Source organism: Nannobrachium achirus, assembly GCF_963921795.1.
Source record: "Nannobrachium achirus genome assembly, chromosome: 12".
Classification (NCBI taxonomy): Eukaryota; Metazoa; Chordata; class Actinopteri; order Myctophiformes; family Myctophidae; genus Nannobrachium; species Nannobrachium achirus.
The window spans coordinates 56,927,289-56,944,708 of NC_137832.1; the positions used below are offsets into that span (position 1 = coordinate 56,927,289).

Sequence of the window (17,420 nt, forward strand, 5' to 3'; positions counted from 1 at the left end):
CCAGTTAGATGGCACCGCATAGTGACCGTACACTTCACTTAGTTGTTGTGATGGAACAGAGCCATTAGCGTTGGCCGTGTTGTGTGCGTGCGTGTATGTGCATGCATTTGTGTGTGCGTGCGTGTGTGGGTGTGGGTGTGGGTGTGGGTGTGGGTGTGGGTGTGCGGGTGTATGTGTGTGATGCTGGACGGACCACCATAGTCCAGTGTTTACATGTGGCAGGTGGTGGTCTCCACAGGGGGTCAGTACAACCCAGTTGGAGAGGCATGATCCTCAAAGCGCACATACGCATGCACATACGCACGCACGCACACACACACACACGCTCGCGCATACACACACACGCACGCACGCACGCACGCACGCACGCACGCACGCACGCACGCAAACACACACACACACACACACACACACACACACACACACACACACACACACACACACACACACACGCACACACACACACACACACACACACACACGCTCGCGCATACACACACACACACACACACACACACACACACACACACACACACACACACACACACACACACACACACGTTTAACAATTCTTGAACACAAACTCACATGTTCACGTTTAACAATTCTTGAATACAAACAATAGTAAATGCACATAACTGCTGAAAGCTGCTGGAAGCTGCTGGAAGCTGAACAACAAGTATTTTAGGGTACATATCACGTGCAGGACGCATCGTCCATATATGGCGACTGCCAGTTATCACGGACACTGAACAGAATTTAGCTACTTACTGCCTTATTAGCACATGGCTTGAGCATTCCTGCTAATCTAATTTATGGACATTATAGAGCCTTCCAAATATGAGCACATGAAGCAGTTCACATTTGTAACCAAGCTGTATAATAGCATCCTCAAGGCGTTTGTACTTTAGCGCCTTGTTAAGGAATGTCCCTTCCAGATGGTGGTCTGCATATATAAGTTATACCAGTTATGGTTACATTCACAAAATCATGGCATATGTCTTCATGATACAATATTAGCATATCACTCAGTGCTCTGTGGGTATAAGTAACAGCGTGTCTGACTCTCCACCATAGGTGGCGGCTGCCAATTATAGCAGAGCACAATTACTTTGCTATAGCCTTTCTTTATGCCTCCTTTTTGGGCATCCCAAGTTGTTGAAACCCTCAACCCTCTCACAACCAGTCTGTGGGTATGTCTGCCAAATATAAAAGCAAATAGTCTGCACCTGTAACCTAGCTCAGAGATGGTACAGGAGTGATGGTATTTACTGACCTCGGTCATAAAGGTTCCTTTAGGGTTAAGGTCAAAGGTGCATTCTAATAACAGGATTCTGATAACAGAATGGGTTTGCCGCTCTGACATCACACTCTGGCTTCACTGTGAGGTCACACTAACAGAATCTCTTTTATCCTGATGTCATCAATATTAATGATGCCCTGTTAAAGAGATCTCTGTGATGCCGGGGGGAACAAATCCCTTTTATGCCCATATATGGAGATATGGAGATCCCTAAAGCCAGGGTAACGAATCCCTTTTATGTCCATATATGGAGATCCCGAGGTCCACAACTCTGATGTCCACATCCCTGATGTCCACATCACTGTGGCACAACCTCGTTTGTCGCCCTGAGGCGTCTTACTAGTAATAAGGTATATTATACATAGATTTGTTATGAAAATACAGGGCAAAGTTACATACTAAGCCTTTAAGTAAAAGTAGCAATACAAGTAAAAGACCTGGATTTTGATGCTATATCAACTCATTTTGCTGGGGACCCCCTGGAACCCCTGCAAGGACCCCTAGGGGTCCCCGGTCCCCGCTACTGATGATAGCGGTATGGAGGTCCATTCACTTGATATCATACAACCCCTGAGGACTGACAGGTGACTTAACAATTAATTAATCTCACTTTTGAAAGTTCCACTCAAAATGGCAATTAACGTTTTTCTTTTTGTTTTACAATATATTATAATGTAGGGAGGGATTTACTATTGTTTTAAAGCCATTGCAGTATTAAGATTATCTCAAATCAGATTAGTTTGAGCTCTGTTGTGTAACTGCCTCTGTGAATGCATTTATGCAGTAATTTTGTCCAATTTGTATGGCAGAGTATGGCAATATAAAATAAAACAAAATCGTATACAAATCTTTTGAAAATAGCAGATCTTCAAGCGATGCAACGCATTGTGAGCTTGTATAAATCAGTAATTTTAAAATGGCCGAAATTAATACAGGGCTGAAGTGTACGTTTTGGTTTTGAAATAATTATCTAAATCTACAAAGTGACAATTAATGTTTTCAAATTATTCTAGTGGAGTAAAAGTACAATATTTGCCTCTGAGATGTATTGGAGTAGGAGTAAAAAAAAAAAAAAAAAAAGTAAAAACTGGAAATAATTTATCATGTAAGTAAAAATTATGAAAGTAAAAAACAATACAAATTTTGCTTAACTACAGTACTTGAGTAAATGTACTTAATTACTTTACAACACTGCCTGTCACCTGCATGTGGACCTTGTGACAGGTGCTTATTTGCTCATATTCTGCAGACAATATGTCCTGTCAGTACGAGACAAGGTTCCGGAACTGAGAGCATCCCAGTCTCATGCCGGCCCCTTTTGCATAACGACAGGTTTCTGCCGGGCAAAAACCTTGTATCTCCTTACGGTATTTCAACTTTTGTATGTGTCGACGGGTTTTATTATAAATGTTGAACCAATGGAAAGTATCAAGAAAGAGCTTGCGACTAAATTATATATATATATATATATATATATATATATATATATATATATATACACACAGTATATATATATATATATATATATATATATATATATATATATATATATATATATATACACACAGTATATATATATATATTTTTTTTTTTCTTTTTTTTTTGGACATACAAGGTTTCTAACCCGACAGCAGAGATATCATTATGGTACAGCTGCAGCACAATGTGTATAATTGTCATGATTTAAAGATATGCTGGCAGATAGATGCATACAATGACACACAGACATGCACATTCTTTTCTCACAAAAAAAAAACTAAAAAGAAAAACAAAAAAAAACTACACAATTCCATGCGATGTGGGGGTCCCTGCTTTCCTGGCTCAGCTAAGGGGTCCTTAGTTTGACAAACATGAGGCATCATGCAGACATTCATATCTAAAAAATGCATCAACATCTTTCAAAAATAGCACATCTACAAGCTCACAACATGCCGTGATGTGACACATTTTGAGCTTGTAGGTTTGCAATTTTCAGTTAGACAAGATGTAAAATAGGTCTTCATTGATTCATGTATATATTATCAAAATCTTCCAAGTAACTAGTATCTAAAACTGTCAAGAAAAATACAATCTTTGCCTCTGAGTTGTAGTGTGGAGTGGAGTAGAAGTATAGAGTAATGAATAATTTACATAATAATAAGTAAGTAAATGTAGGCTACTTGCATTAGTTACTTTGCACACCTCTAGTTGTTTCCTGATGAAAGATGAGCTGACAGTGGTTTGTCTGTGACACAGACCATGCAGGCTAGACTTCACCAGCCTGTATAAAGTCCCAGTTTTTGTGTTCCACTTTCTATCTGCACTGTTTCACTAGTACATTGATTTTCTTTCCCCTCCATTGTTTCTTTCTTTTTTATATAGGCCTATATTGTTTTATCTTAAGGTTTTATTAAAGTTTTGCAGTGGCTGGGGGTAATAGCTGTCCACCTCTCATGACCATAACCAGAAGTGGAACTTTACTTGAGTATTACATTACATTTTATTTTATTTTATTTCATTTATTGCGACCGTAGGTCGCATTTACTATCAAAACCTCCACAGGCTGTCCGTGAGTGAGTCAGTCCGTCACACGTCACACTCTTGCCCTGCTCATATCTCCGCAACCGTTGCCCGATCCATGCCAAATTTTGCACACACACTCCTTACCTGCCAAACTACAACCTCCAAGGACCCCCGGAGCTCCAGGGACCCCCAGGTCCCTGGGGGACCCCCAGATGTAAAAAATGACCAAATGTGCTAAACTGACCAAATGACCACCCCAACGGGGCTGCTCACGGGGAATTCCCGGGGACCACCGACTCCTGGTGCTCCAGAACGGATGCAAAAGTGGTGGCGCCCCCAGTGGAGGACCCCCTACACTGCAGCTCACATAAAATGCCGTAACTCCGGCTAGGAGCGACCGGGACAGCCGGGGCCGGTACCTATTCGTCCGCCTTGGCGGCGCGGACACCCCACCCCTCATTTCTCACATGGCCCTCTTCTAGCGCCACCATGAGGCCGATTCTTGCAAAACACATTTTTGGACACTGCTCCAACAATTTTTGCCCTAAAATCACGCAAATCGGTACACAGTATGTCTACACTCATCCCATCAACATGAATCTCTCCCATATAGCGCCACCTCCAGGCCGATTTTTAAAAACACATTTTTGGACACTGCTCCTACAGATTTTGCCCTAAAATCACGAAAATCACTACACTCATGTCATCAACATGGATCAGGAAGATTATGGCAAAACAAATTTTTGCCCTATTTGTGAAGATAAGTGACCTACGGTCGCTTATCTAGTCTTACTGGTGTTTGTAATACTTCTACTCCACCACGTCTCAGAGGCAGGTATTTACTCCCCTATGATTATTTGACAGCTTTAGATACCATTTACTTTGCGGATTAATACATAACATACATTAACAACTTAAAGAAGTAGTTCACCCCCAAAATGACTGTGTTTCTATTGATTACTCATGCCATGGTGACTTGAGTTAAATAATATCTTTTTTTTTTGCATTCCTAAGACATTTGATTTATTATAGTACATTTACCCCATTGATTCTGGATGGGGACCCAAATGCATCCCCATGGGGGGAGGTTTGTTGTAGATATATACTATACTATAGAATATCTCCCTGCTTTTAAATGGCTGTCTTCTAATGTGCTGAGCAGGGAGTAATGTAGTATTAGCAGAGCCTGAACACCAAGGTCAAATATAACATTCACACTTTGTACTTTCTTTATTATAAATAAAATGTTCTCAAGCTATTATTGGTCTCAATCTATTTGTGAGTTACAGTATCTGACTGAACTCTTATGAACTTGTACACAAGATACAACAATGAGGAGACAATGAACCGTCGACCTACTTATCGCACGTCTCAGTTAACCAAGCCATGCTACTCATACGACGAGGCGTGGAAACCACGAAGATTGCGATTGCGCTCTATCGACTTGAGTTACAGGATGATAGCGTGCTTTCTTTTATGTTTGATCACTTCCACACTGGATAGATTTAGATCCTCTCCCTCTCTCAGTCTTTAGCGTTATCATATGCCATACGGCAGATCATATCATAATACAGTATCATATACCACACAGCAGATATCAGAGAGCTCCTATCATGTTCTATATATATATACATAGCCCATGCAGCTATTGTCTGATATGGAGTTAGAGATTTTGTGGAGATATTTGGAATGAGTGCTTTTGAAAGCTGTGTGCAGACATAGGTACATCCACACAAGCACGTATTGCACACACACACACACACACACACACACACACACACACACACACACACACACACACACACACACACACACACACACACACAGACACACACACACACACACACACACACACACACACACACACACACACACACACACACACACACACGCATGGACGCACGATCACAGTATATCTCATGAATAAAGCAAACTGCATGTTAGCACGTTTAGCAACATGTTAGAATTAGGGATGGGACGATAAGCAATATTATCATTTATCATGATAAAAAAACACTCAAGATAATCGTATCGTGGAGATTTAATTTATCGTGATATCGTCCTCCATCATACACTGGGATCAATTTACCTTTTATTTGCTGGTAAAAACCCTCTATAATTGGTAAAAGGTACTTATAATATACATACTTGATACAGTCTTTTTCACTCTCTATCAAATGTCTTTGCCCAAAATATTCTATCAAATGTCTTAACCAAAAAATAGCTGATCCACAAGCTCACAGCGCATCGCGTTGTGACGCATTGTGAGCTTGTAGATCTGAAATTTTTCGGCAAATGTTCCACCCCAGGACAATGCATTTTGATTATTTCGATATCGTAAATCGCGATTTCTTTTGTCACAATAATTGTGACATGATATTTTCATATCGTCCCATCCCTACTTAGAATGTTGTATTACGTCCAAGCAGTAAGACGTCACACTGAAGTTAGTCTGTACACTGTGGGGGGCAGGATATGCTCTTCAGAGTGTGGCCTGCGTAGGGGTCAGGTGGTCATTTATGTTCTTCTAATGGGGGTGTGTGTGTGTGTGTGTGTGTGTGTAGGAGCAGGTGGTAATTATATGTTCCACTGGGCGTGGTCTGTGTAGGGGGCAGGTGGTAATGATATGTTTGGCAGTCTGCCGTGCTCCACGTCTTCATGAATGAATTTGAAGCGGCCGACCCCAGTGCGCAGGCGCTTCAGCAGTGTCCATCATCGATGGTGTAGCACAACGTCTCCTTTTGAAGCCGTCTCCCACTAACTGGCATTAATAAGACAGGTCCTCTGGGATGGAACGGAGCATCTCTCGTGCCGCTTCATTGTAGGGATGACAGGACTGGTGTCATTTGGAAGTGCCGCTGTCATCGCGGTGTCATGCAGGATGTGACCGTCATGTTTCTGGGCTGACCCTGCCAGGGCCAGGGTGGCAGACTCTCGTCGGATGCCGGCGGCCCGGGGGTAATTCCTCCTATAGGACTGGCAGGGGTGGGTAAAATAATATGTATCATCACTGTCAGGCAGAAACCTCTTATCTCGTGTAGGCCTATACGTGTTGCCCTGACACATCACTGTGACATCACTGGTGACATCACAGGTGACATCTACACTCTACAGTGATATCCAATATCTCAGAGCAGGGACAATGCCTGACACTGTGGTTCCCCTGACACATCACTGTGACATCACAGGTGACATCACAGTGATGACAGTTTACTGTCAGAACTGGCAAGGAGTCAGCTTAGGTGGTTCGGGCATCTAGTACGGATGCCCCTCGAGCGCCTTCCTAGGAAGGTCCTCGATGCACGTCCCACTGGGAGGAGACCCCGTGGCAGACCAAAGACCAGATGGAGGGATTATATCTCCAAAATGGCTTGGGAACGCCTCGGTATACTCCCTGAGGGAGTGGAGGAAGTTGCTCAGGATAAGGAAATCTGGAGGTCTCAGTTGGAACTGTTACCTCTGTGACCCGATTCCGGATAAGCGGTTGAAGATGGATGGATGGAACTGGCACAGCTTGTCCGTATTATGTGTAACGTGTATGCGTGTTCCCCTGACACATCACTGTGACATCACAGGTGACATCACAGTTATGTCAGATACTCAGAGCAGGGATAATTCCCACCAAAGAATTGTGACTAAATAATAACTACATTGGATCCACAGGAAAACAGGTTCTCTTTCTTTCTCCATTTCCTGAAAAGTAACTGTTTGGACATACTGTACAAGGTGTCCAACCGGCAGCCACAACTGCTTACGGGGGACTTCTTATTTTCTCTGCTGATTTTGTATTATAATTCTTTTTACTCAGCGATCTGCATTTTCTTGATGGAAGCTCTAACTATGTGCTGCTTAAGTTGATCCTCACCTCTTGTCGTGGTATAATTCGCCGGCGGTTATTTGAAGAGCTTGGAGTATATATCTCGCCGGGGCGGCGCAGGGGGGGAATCAGAAATAAGGAGATATTATTCTGAGGTATTACCGGTGTGTTTAGGCGAATGGATATCGCAGATCATATCTCGGGCGGATTGCATGCGCGCCGCTGCAACAGCCTTATTTTAATCACTTTCTACTTTCCGAAGCTTTCCAGATCTCCCATCTTCTTTACATATTTATGATGTAAAAAGAAAAAAAGCTTTTACACTGTGTGTGTGTGTGTGTTGTGTGTGTGTGTGTGTGTGTGTGTGTGTGTGTGTGTGTGTGTGTGTGTGTGTGTGTGTGTGTGTGTGTGTGTGTGTACGTGTGCGTGTGCGTGCATGTGTGAAACCTTCCACCTTAAGGTGTGAAAAGCAACAGTATGCTTGTCTGAAAGTGAAAATGAAAATGTGAAAATCGCACTCACTTACTTCCTCCTGTGTGTGTCTCTCTCTCTCTTTCAAACTGGGGTCCAGGGACCCCCAGGGGCCCCTCACAACGCTGTGAACTTGTAGATCGTCTATTTTCACTATTTTAAAACGTTTTCCATCTGGTTCTCTGCACAACACCATGCATTCTAATCTAATTTAATCTTGTTATCACGGTAGTGTAATTTCATGAACTACTTTATTTCGTGGGGATACTGGCGCAATCATTTACACGCTTCTCAAACATGGATGTCCTTGACATTCGTGTCAAGGACCACTAAACCGATCTATAATTGGCCCACAGACCCCCATCTGAAAATATCTTCTGCCTGGGACCAGCATAAGAGAAGATTTGTCAAGCTACGTACAAAAAAATAAAAATAAATATCCATATGCTCAATATGGGGGACCCCCCTGCAAACAACCCCTCCTCAAGGACCCCCACTACGAGAACCGCCGCCCTTTATGGAAGGAACATGCAGTCTTCCTTCTGTTTAACGGTTATCCCTCTCAAAGTAATTAAAGACCTTGTGAAATGAGAAATATGTTTTTCACACCTTTAGAGCATATCCATGGTAATCATATGGGCATTCCTAACACTAGTAGATGCCAACAAAGAGAAAATAAACCATTTGTGTGTATTTCAATGTCAAAACTCCATAAAAAGCTAAATCTTAATTGTTTCCTGTGAACAAAAACATGCTGCGTGATGACATAGCAAGACCCTGTTTGATATACATACATTAACCTTGATTACATTCACCTGTTTGATTCCCATTGCTGCGCATTCACACAGCTGATTTTAATTACAGAGCTACTCCGTTTTGAATGTCATTCAGGATGACGTCCAGACTGTGTACTGTAGGCCTATTAGTCATTGTAAACTTAATCAGCACACTAAAATATGTATCTGAAAACATTAGGTTAGAATAATAAGCAACGCGGTAACAAACATTCTGCACCCGCTGGCCGTCTCCCTCTGCCTGCAGCTGCAGGCCAATGAGGCTACAGACAAAAACATTATGCATCACGTGAGTCAGATTTTACCCAGGGCTGTATTAACCATTGGGCTGGTGGGGCCGTTGCCAGGGGCCCTTGGCTCTCAGAGGCCCTTGGGGGAACTTGCCCGCGTGGTCAATGACAATTTACAAAAATTAAATGTATATTTCAATCAAAAAACAAATGTGTGGGCCCCTGTTGTCTACAGATGCTCTCTTGGTCCACAGATGATCATCATGGCTTAAAATCCAAGCTGGAGTATGCGTCGGGAGGGAGGAGGGGTTATGGTGGGGGGTGGTGGGCCCCTAAAAAATGATCGGCCAGGGGCCCTCGCTGTCACGGACTGTCTGGTGTGTACCTTTATTGTGTAGTGTTATTCCAGTGTTTCCTGTTTTGCCTTCTTGCCACTACCTGTCTTGTCTCACCTGTCCAATGATTAGCAATGTATACACCTGTGTCTTGTTTAGCTGTAGCCAATCATGTGTTAGTTGTGTCTATTTAAAACTCCCTGTGTTCAGTGTTCCCTTGCCAGATTATAGTTTGATGTCATGGTGTGTCCCTGCCCCTGTATGTCCTGCGTTAATGCCATCTTGTATCCTGAGTTTGTTAATAAATCATCATTGATCAACTTGAGCTGCACTTGGGTCCAACACTTGTCTCATATCGTGACACTCGCAGGCGTTAATCCGTTCATGATTTTACCGTCCCATGGCCTGCAGGGCTGGGCCCTTCTGATTGTTTCAAAAACACACAGGTTTCCGTTTCAGACTGATAGGATATTTGAGAATAGCCGATCTGGAGCGCCCCCGATCCCGATGACCTTTGCTGCGTGTCAATCCCCACTTCCTGTCAGTGTAACTGTCAGTAAAGGCCCAAAAAAGAAATCTTAAAAAAAAAGAAAATGGCCGATGCGATGCGTTGTGAGCTTGTAGATCTGCTTTTTTTGTACTTTTATTTTTTAGTGCTTTAAGTATATTTTGATACTTTTGTACTTTTGCTCAAGTATATTTTGAATTCCAGACTTTTACTTGTAACAGAGTACTTCTACGTTGCCGTATTGATACTTAGGCCTATATTAAGAGTACAAAATGTAAGTACTTTTTCCACCACTGATCACCACAACCAAAGCGTCAACCCCGCGGTGCGGAGAGAGTGCTGTAGCAAGTCCTATTGTTCTCCTCAGTAGCAAACTCACAGGGCTGTGTTGTCGCAGTATCAACCTCCCAGGGAGCCTCTTTGATTTATTAGGCTAAAAAAAGAAGCCGGAGTTTGTGTCTCTCTCTCTCTCTCTCTCTCTCTCTCTCTCTCTCTCTCTCTCTCTCTCTCTCTCTCTCTCTCTCTCTCTCTCTCTGCGTGCAGCCATCTTGAATCCACCAACACACCAAAAAAAACGGGGGCACAATTCAATAGACGCTTCCCACCCAATGCATGCTAATGAGGAGGCAGCACTAGCTCTTAATTGCCACCGTGTCTGCTTCAAAGAAACGAATGTGGTGGGTGGAAAGTGCATTGACTCCAGTACGCTGTTGCTGGAGTGCAAGTTTCCCCTTTTCTTTATTCTTTTTGATACTTCGCTAAACTCCGCTACATCTTGTTGGCAAATATTGAACTTTTTTTCATTATTATTTGACAGCTTTATAGTCTTTATAGTCATAGTACACTTCTCAGATGTATGAACCTGTTATTAAGGCCTGAAGACCATTCTCCAAAATGCCTTCTAAATCAATAGGTCTCACACTTTCAACTGCCGATACTTGTGCACTTTTTAGAATTAAACTTGTGACCGTGCCGTAAGAGAGTTTTCTTTCTCTTTTCCCCTTCCTCTATACCAGGGGTCTTCAACGTTTTCAGGCCAAGGACCCCTTAGTCAAGAGAGAGATGAGCCAGGGACCCCCCACAACCCATAGATACCATATAGTTTCAATGTTTGATTCATCAGTCAACTTGTGTTTTCAGATATTTAACCAATTGAACAGTCATTAGTTAATAAACGTGTCCTTTCACTATGTATTTAGTCTGCTCTTTTTTCCCCTCTACACCAAACCTCTTTGCCGAAAATAGCCGATCTACAAGCTCACAAGAGCTTGTAGATCTGACATTTTTGGCAAAAATTCTCAGATATGGACACTAGGGTTCAAGTGGTTAATATAAAAAAGGGCCCCCTGTTGAAAACCCCTGCTCTATACGCTGGTATTGCAACAGTAGCTTGCTGTAGTAGCTTCTCCCACCACTGACGGAATGTGTCTCTTTCTTCTTCTTCTTCTCTTCCCATGTCTCCTTCTAGATGTGAACGAATGCGAACGGGAGCCTTGCAAGAACGGGGGCAGTTGCACAGATCTGGTCGCCAACTACTCGTGCGAATGCCCGGGAGAGTACATGGGCAGGAACTGCCAATACAGTAAGTGACGACGTCTCTTCTCTCATCCCCCTTTGTCTCTCTCTCGGGAGTGTTGTCTCCAACCCCTATTTTTTCTCTTTTACGCTAACAAGAACTAGAAGTGAGCGGCACCGCATACTCAACCACGTGGGCCTGGGTGACTCCTGGTGGGCCAGCCAGGGTATTGCAAGCTAATAGGCTCCAAGCCCCCAGAACCACTGAGACTGAGAGTGGAAGAAGAGGCACTTCCGGGTGCTTCATGCGCTTGTGGTCAACTTTCATTGAAATTAATGTGTGAGGGCAGGGCAATCCGCCCTCTATATTATAACTCTATGATAAGCCTCTCTGCACAGCAGCCATATTGGAAAGACTTTGGGCCGCTCGCTTATTTCATTCACAGGTGTTAACAATGATTCCAATGAATATAACCAGTAAGACTCCCTAATCGGGAGATAAGCGACCGTTGGTCGCTTATCTCCACAAATATCACAACCTCCACCTCTCACGTCATACGGGTAGCCATAGTTACACCTGGAATGTTGAATCTCCATATATGGAGATAACCTATACGCATCACACAAAGTCTGACCTCACCAGCCCATACTTGGGCATGGACGACTTATATCTCCATATACGGAGATGGCCATATATGGAGATACGATGACATCACAGAGTCCACAGCTGATGATGTGGCGTGATGTCATACAATACACAAACAAGCCCTATATAAAGGGGCAATTCTCACCAGGGAAGAGAGCATTGCCTGGAATGTTGAATCTCCATATATGGAGATAACCTACGCATCACACAAAGTCTGACCTCACCAGCCCATACTTGGGCATGGACGACTTATATCTCCATATACGGATATGGCCATATATGGAGATACGATGACATCACAGAGTCCACAGCTGATGATGTGGCGTGATGTCATACAATAAACAAACAAGCCTATACTGATGCGATACGATGACATCACAGAGTCCACAGCTGATGATGTGGCGTGATGTCATACAATAAACATACAAGCCCTATATACTGATGCGGAGATATGAGCAGGGCAAAGGTGTGACGTGTGACGTGTGACCGACCGACCGACCAACGGACGGACGGCCGGTGGAGGTTTTCATAGTAAACTGCTCCCTGACGGTCGCAATAATAATATAATAATATAATATAGGCCCCACGCCTTGGGGACTTGTTTGTCACAGTACATTTGCACATACGTTCACTGCATTTTACCCATCCTATAACGATTAGGAGCAGTGAGCAGCCATATGAGGCGCTCGGGGAGCTATTAGGGGTTAAGGGTCTTGCTCAGGGACACATCAGGCAGGCTCACTAACCACTCAGCTACGGCCACCCTGTCTGAAGGCTCTGTCTGTTCCATTTATTGTAACATTGTTCTGAAACTGTTAATTTCAAGGACCCCCATAACTCTGAGAGTGTACAAATGGAACGTTCCCATGTGTACATTCTCAGAGCCACACGCCCGTCCGTAAGAGGGCAACAGGACAGGAGGTCCCAATGTCAGCATGCTGACTCTGTTTGACAAGAATGGAACACGACCTTAACTCATTGGCTGCCCCAACCCAAGACTCCCGAGATATTCCCGATTTGTGCACCATTGTGCATGATGGACACGCCGTGACCACTTTAAAAGGTACGAAAAACCAAAAAAAGCTTGGCAGGGAACCCTCAAAGAAGTTGTTTAATGAAACCAGTCAATGAGTTTGTTAAGTAGGGTCATTTGGTAACACCTGGGAAGTAAGGAAGAGTAATTTCTTTCCAAGCCTATATCGACTGCCCTGATCAGATGTGTGGACTCTGAACCTACTAGTGTAGCATATTTCACAGCTTCTGGATTTGATTCCACATCCACTACGGCTCGGTTTCGCAAAACGTCTCTGTCCGGGGTGGAAAGGTCATTGTGTCCAAAACTGTTCCAAAATTCCAAAGCGGATCTACAAGCTCAAAACGTGGTGCGAAGCGACACATTTCGAGCTTGTGGATCTGCTACTTTTGCTACTTTTGTTGGACGCTGTTGTGTGATCATGTAGGGCATTCATTTTATGAAAAATAGAATGAAATGAATAGCATATGGCGATAAGAGGTTTCTGCCTGGCAGAGGTTCTCAGAACATCTTAACTACGTCCTGCATCAGAGTCAGTGTTCGTATGGTATTGGTACTGGTGGCATTGCAGTACTCCATGCATCTCTGAGCACACTGCTTATGAGGAACCGGACCCCAGTTTGAGAACCACCTACCGGCCTAGTTGAATCTTGATCACTTCCACATAATATCCCTAGTAGTTTAAAACAGAGTTTTCAGTATTCACAAGGGTTTACTGGCATCAAGAAGTGGGCAGGGAGAGAAAGGAGAAAAGAAATCAAGGAAAAACAATCAAATAGGGCCTATATCTTACACATAGTATACGCATAGCATAGCTGAACAGTGTACTGTATGTACATGAGGTCAGACATAAGGTGCATACGGTCCTTAACACAAGGTGCACAGAGTTACATTGATGTCTGTTTCAGTCAGACCCGCTCCCCCCCACGCACGTGTGCGCGCGCGCACACACACACACACACACACACACACACACACACACACACACACACACACACACACACACACACACACACACACACACACACACACACACACACACACACACACACACACACACACACACACACACCTTTTTTCTTTTCATTTTCAGTAGAAAAAGTATTTTTTTGTTTGTTTTGTTTTTATAGCTAATGATAGTGTGACTGTGAACATTGATTGAAGGAGGATTCGACCACATTTTCATTTCGAGCACAAAATCGCAAATTGTCAAGCTTATAGATCGGCAATTTCTTGGGACAAAATACATAAAAGGCTGAGCATGGAGATACAAGGTATCTGCCCGACGATGTGTTTGTTCGTGTCTGATTCATAATGTGGACTCTCACCCCGGCTCTCCTCCAGCGCCCTGTCATTACGGCCGCTTTTCTTGACAGCAGTGTTAACACATGTGATCAGAGTTTTGTAAGAGCTGCATTTATCGCAGCACTCGCATGACATTTACACACCAGACAACGGGGAAAATAAGGGGACCGGGATGATGATGATGGTGGCAGGCAAAGATGGCTGTTTACCGATGCTGGGAACATAAGTGTGATAGCAGGGCACTGCTGGGAAAAGTATCGGTGTAGAATGTATTAAAAAGAAAAATGGAAATTGCAGCTCACGACGCGTCACACTGCATACCAGACGCATTGTAGCTTGTAAAATTTGATGTTTTCGCATAGATAAAGTATGTAATAAAACTAATCAGCAGCGTAACTACTATGGCCAGTGGTGTAAAGTGGTGGTGTACATGTTACACAGTAGTGTGAACAATAACAAGCCAAAGGCTCTGGTTCGAGAAAGTGACCATAAATGGGGAGGCACCACACAAACCACACAGTAGGCAGAAGTACAAAAATCAATGTTCTTTTATTCAACCTAAAACTAATAAAAGCAGAGCAGTCCAATAAGGGGCTTGGGCATAGGAGGGAAAGTTCGGTAACTGAATGTTCAGGGGAATGCACTGTTCAGGGGTCAAATGTACAATGGGGGAAAGGGGATGTCTTCAGTCCAGATCCAGTACGCACTGTTAGAAGACAGATGCAGAGTCAATTAGCTTCCTTTATATTCCAGCATGCAAAGTGACTTGTGCCCGGATTTCCCACTACAGTACAGTAGTAAAGTGACTTGTGCCAGAGATTCTCCACTACAGTTCAGCAGCAAAGTGACTTGTGCCTGGGCTTATCCACTACAGTACAGTAGTAAAGTGACTTGTGACAGGGATTCTCCACTACAATTCAGCAGCAAAGTGACTTGTGCCTGGGCTTATCCACTACAGTACAGTAGTAAAGTGGCAATGCATGGGTTTGTACTTCCCTTTCCAGTGGGGTCCAGTGGGGTTCAGTTGGTTCCTTCCTGAGGCCAGGTCCTTCCTCTTCTCTCCTTGCTGGGGTCCGTGTGCGCACCGTCGTGGCTAGAGCAAAACTCCCTGGCTCTCCAACAGTGGCCTTTAAATAGAGAGGGCCTCCCAGCCCAGCTCCAATAGCAGCCTGCAACAGATAATTAGTTCATGCCCTGCACCTGTCCAAGTTGGGGTGGAGCCCTCCATGCTGACCTGCTGCACTATAAACTGGCTTCCAAAGCACTGCAATTCAAAAATAATAAAGCAAAGAACACATAAAGAACACCAAATCAAAGTAACATAAGCCAGCCAGCAAAATAAACAAGCAGTCAGCATCATGACACTCTCACCCACTTGTCAGTGTCCGTCCCGGGCACATTACCTGTCAGCATGACACTCTCACCCACTTTTCCATGCCCGTCCCGGGCGCTCTACTGCTGGAAACGTTCAGGCCGTTTCCCAAAGTTTTCCCGACTGGATCTCCTCAGGCCCTGTTCATCCTCCACTGGGACAGGTCGGTTAGGCACCGGGTGACTGTTAGATGTGCGACTCCACAGCATTAGCCATTGCTGCGTGGCCGTAACACTTTCTTCCCTTGGCAGGTTATCATCTGTAGGACATCTCACAGGCAGGTCATCATCTGTAGGACGTGTCACTGAAGATGGGAAAGTACAGACTCGTAATCTGTTGCGATGGATTATTCGGATAGGCCCATCCTTGCCCTCTGGTCGAATTTGGTAGGTCGGTGTTTCAGGATCTGGTTGGCCAACGACCACCTGGATCTGGTCCTCCCAGTGTGGTGCCAACTTGCCATGGCCATGTCGTCGGGTGGTGTGCACTAATACCCTCTCTCCTGGGAGCAGTGGAGTAGCCTTCGCAGTAGCATCGTACCTGTCTTTTGCCTTAGTGCCAGACTTCTGGGTGTTTTTTTCAGCCATACGAAATGCCCTGGACAACCTTTCATGGTGCTTCTGTACCCATTCGTCTGTGGTGTTACTCTCCCTCATCCTTGCTGTGCCCATGGATACCTCCGCAGGCAGGCGGGCGTTCCACCCGAACATCAGGTAATGCGGAGTGTAGCCGTCAAGGCGACCTTTGCGTCTGATGCATCGTTCACATGTAGCAGTCCAGGCCAGCAGGTCCTTTTCCATTTTGGGCCAGTAAACGCTCCGCCGGAGAACTGATAAGGTTTTTGCAACCCCAAGGTGACCATTCTTTTCATGGAAGGCCTCCCACGTTGGCCGGCGCTCCTTGGCCACTGCTTCATGAGACAGAGCACCGCCGCTGACTCCTGGCGCCTTTCCTCCTTGGTAGGCTTGGTTCCTCGGATCACGTACTCTGCTACTCGTTGCAGAGTGAGATCCCCCTGTTGTTTCTGTCGCCAATGTTCAGGGTCCCATCCTACTTGTATAGCCCTCACTTCAGCCTGCTCAGGTGTTGGGCATGGTGATGTCAAGCTTGAAGTAGGTTGCACCTGGGGAGGCATCCTGCGAAAATATCCAGTGAACCCCAAAAACGAACGAAGCTGTGAAATGGTCTGTGGAACTGGCCAACTCTGTACACTGGCAATCTTGTCTGGATCGGGTGCCACGCCATCACTGCTCACAATGTGGCCCAGGAATTTGACCTGCTGTGGGAATGGGATGTTTAATTACCCCCGTCCGGCCAAAATCCTCCTCGTGAGCAGCAAAGACGTCCCCCCACCTGGTCAGCAGATCCTTCAGTTTTTCCTGTTCGTCTACAGGTAAGTCTTCATTCTGGTGGATTAAGGTCTCTGCGGTCAGGAACTCTGTCTCCACCTCGTGGCTCACCTTGCGCACCCCGACCTCCATTACACCTGGACTTGTTTCTTCAAACGTCAACTCTTCTGGTTCTTTGACCTGGACGGCCTCCGTGGAAAAGGTAGCAACGGGTTGATAGCGTTGTAAGGTGACAGGAAA

At 44.6% G+C, this 17,420-nt stretch overlaps 1 protein-coding gene across 1 annotated transcript in view; it reads left to right on the plus strand.

Annotated features, from left to right (window-relative positions):
• The window catches only part of edil3a (EGF-like repeats and discoidin I-like domains 3a), a gene marked incomplete at both ends in the record, with an annotated part of 142,800 nt that overhangs the window by 25,618 nt on the left and 99,762 nt on the right, over window positions 1-17,420 (plus strand). Inside the window, one exon of the mRNA XM_080738791.1 lies at window positions 11,429-11,542. Coding sequence (XP_080594917.1) covers window positions 11,429-11,542 — 114 coding nt within the window. The remainder of the gene's footprint in view (window positions 1-11,428; window positions 11,543-17,420) is intronic.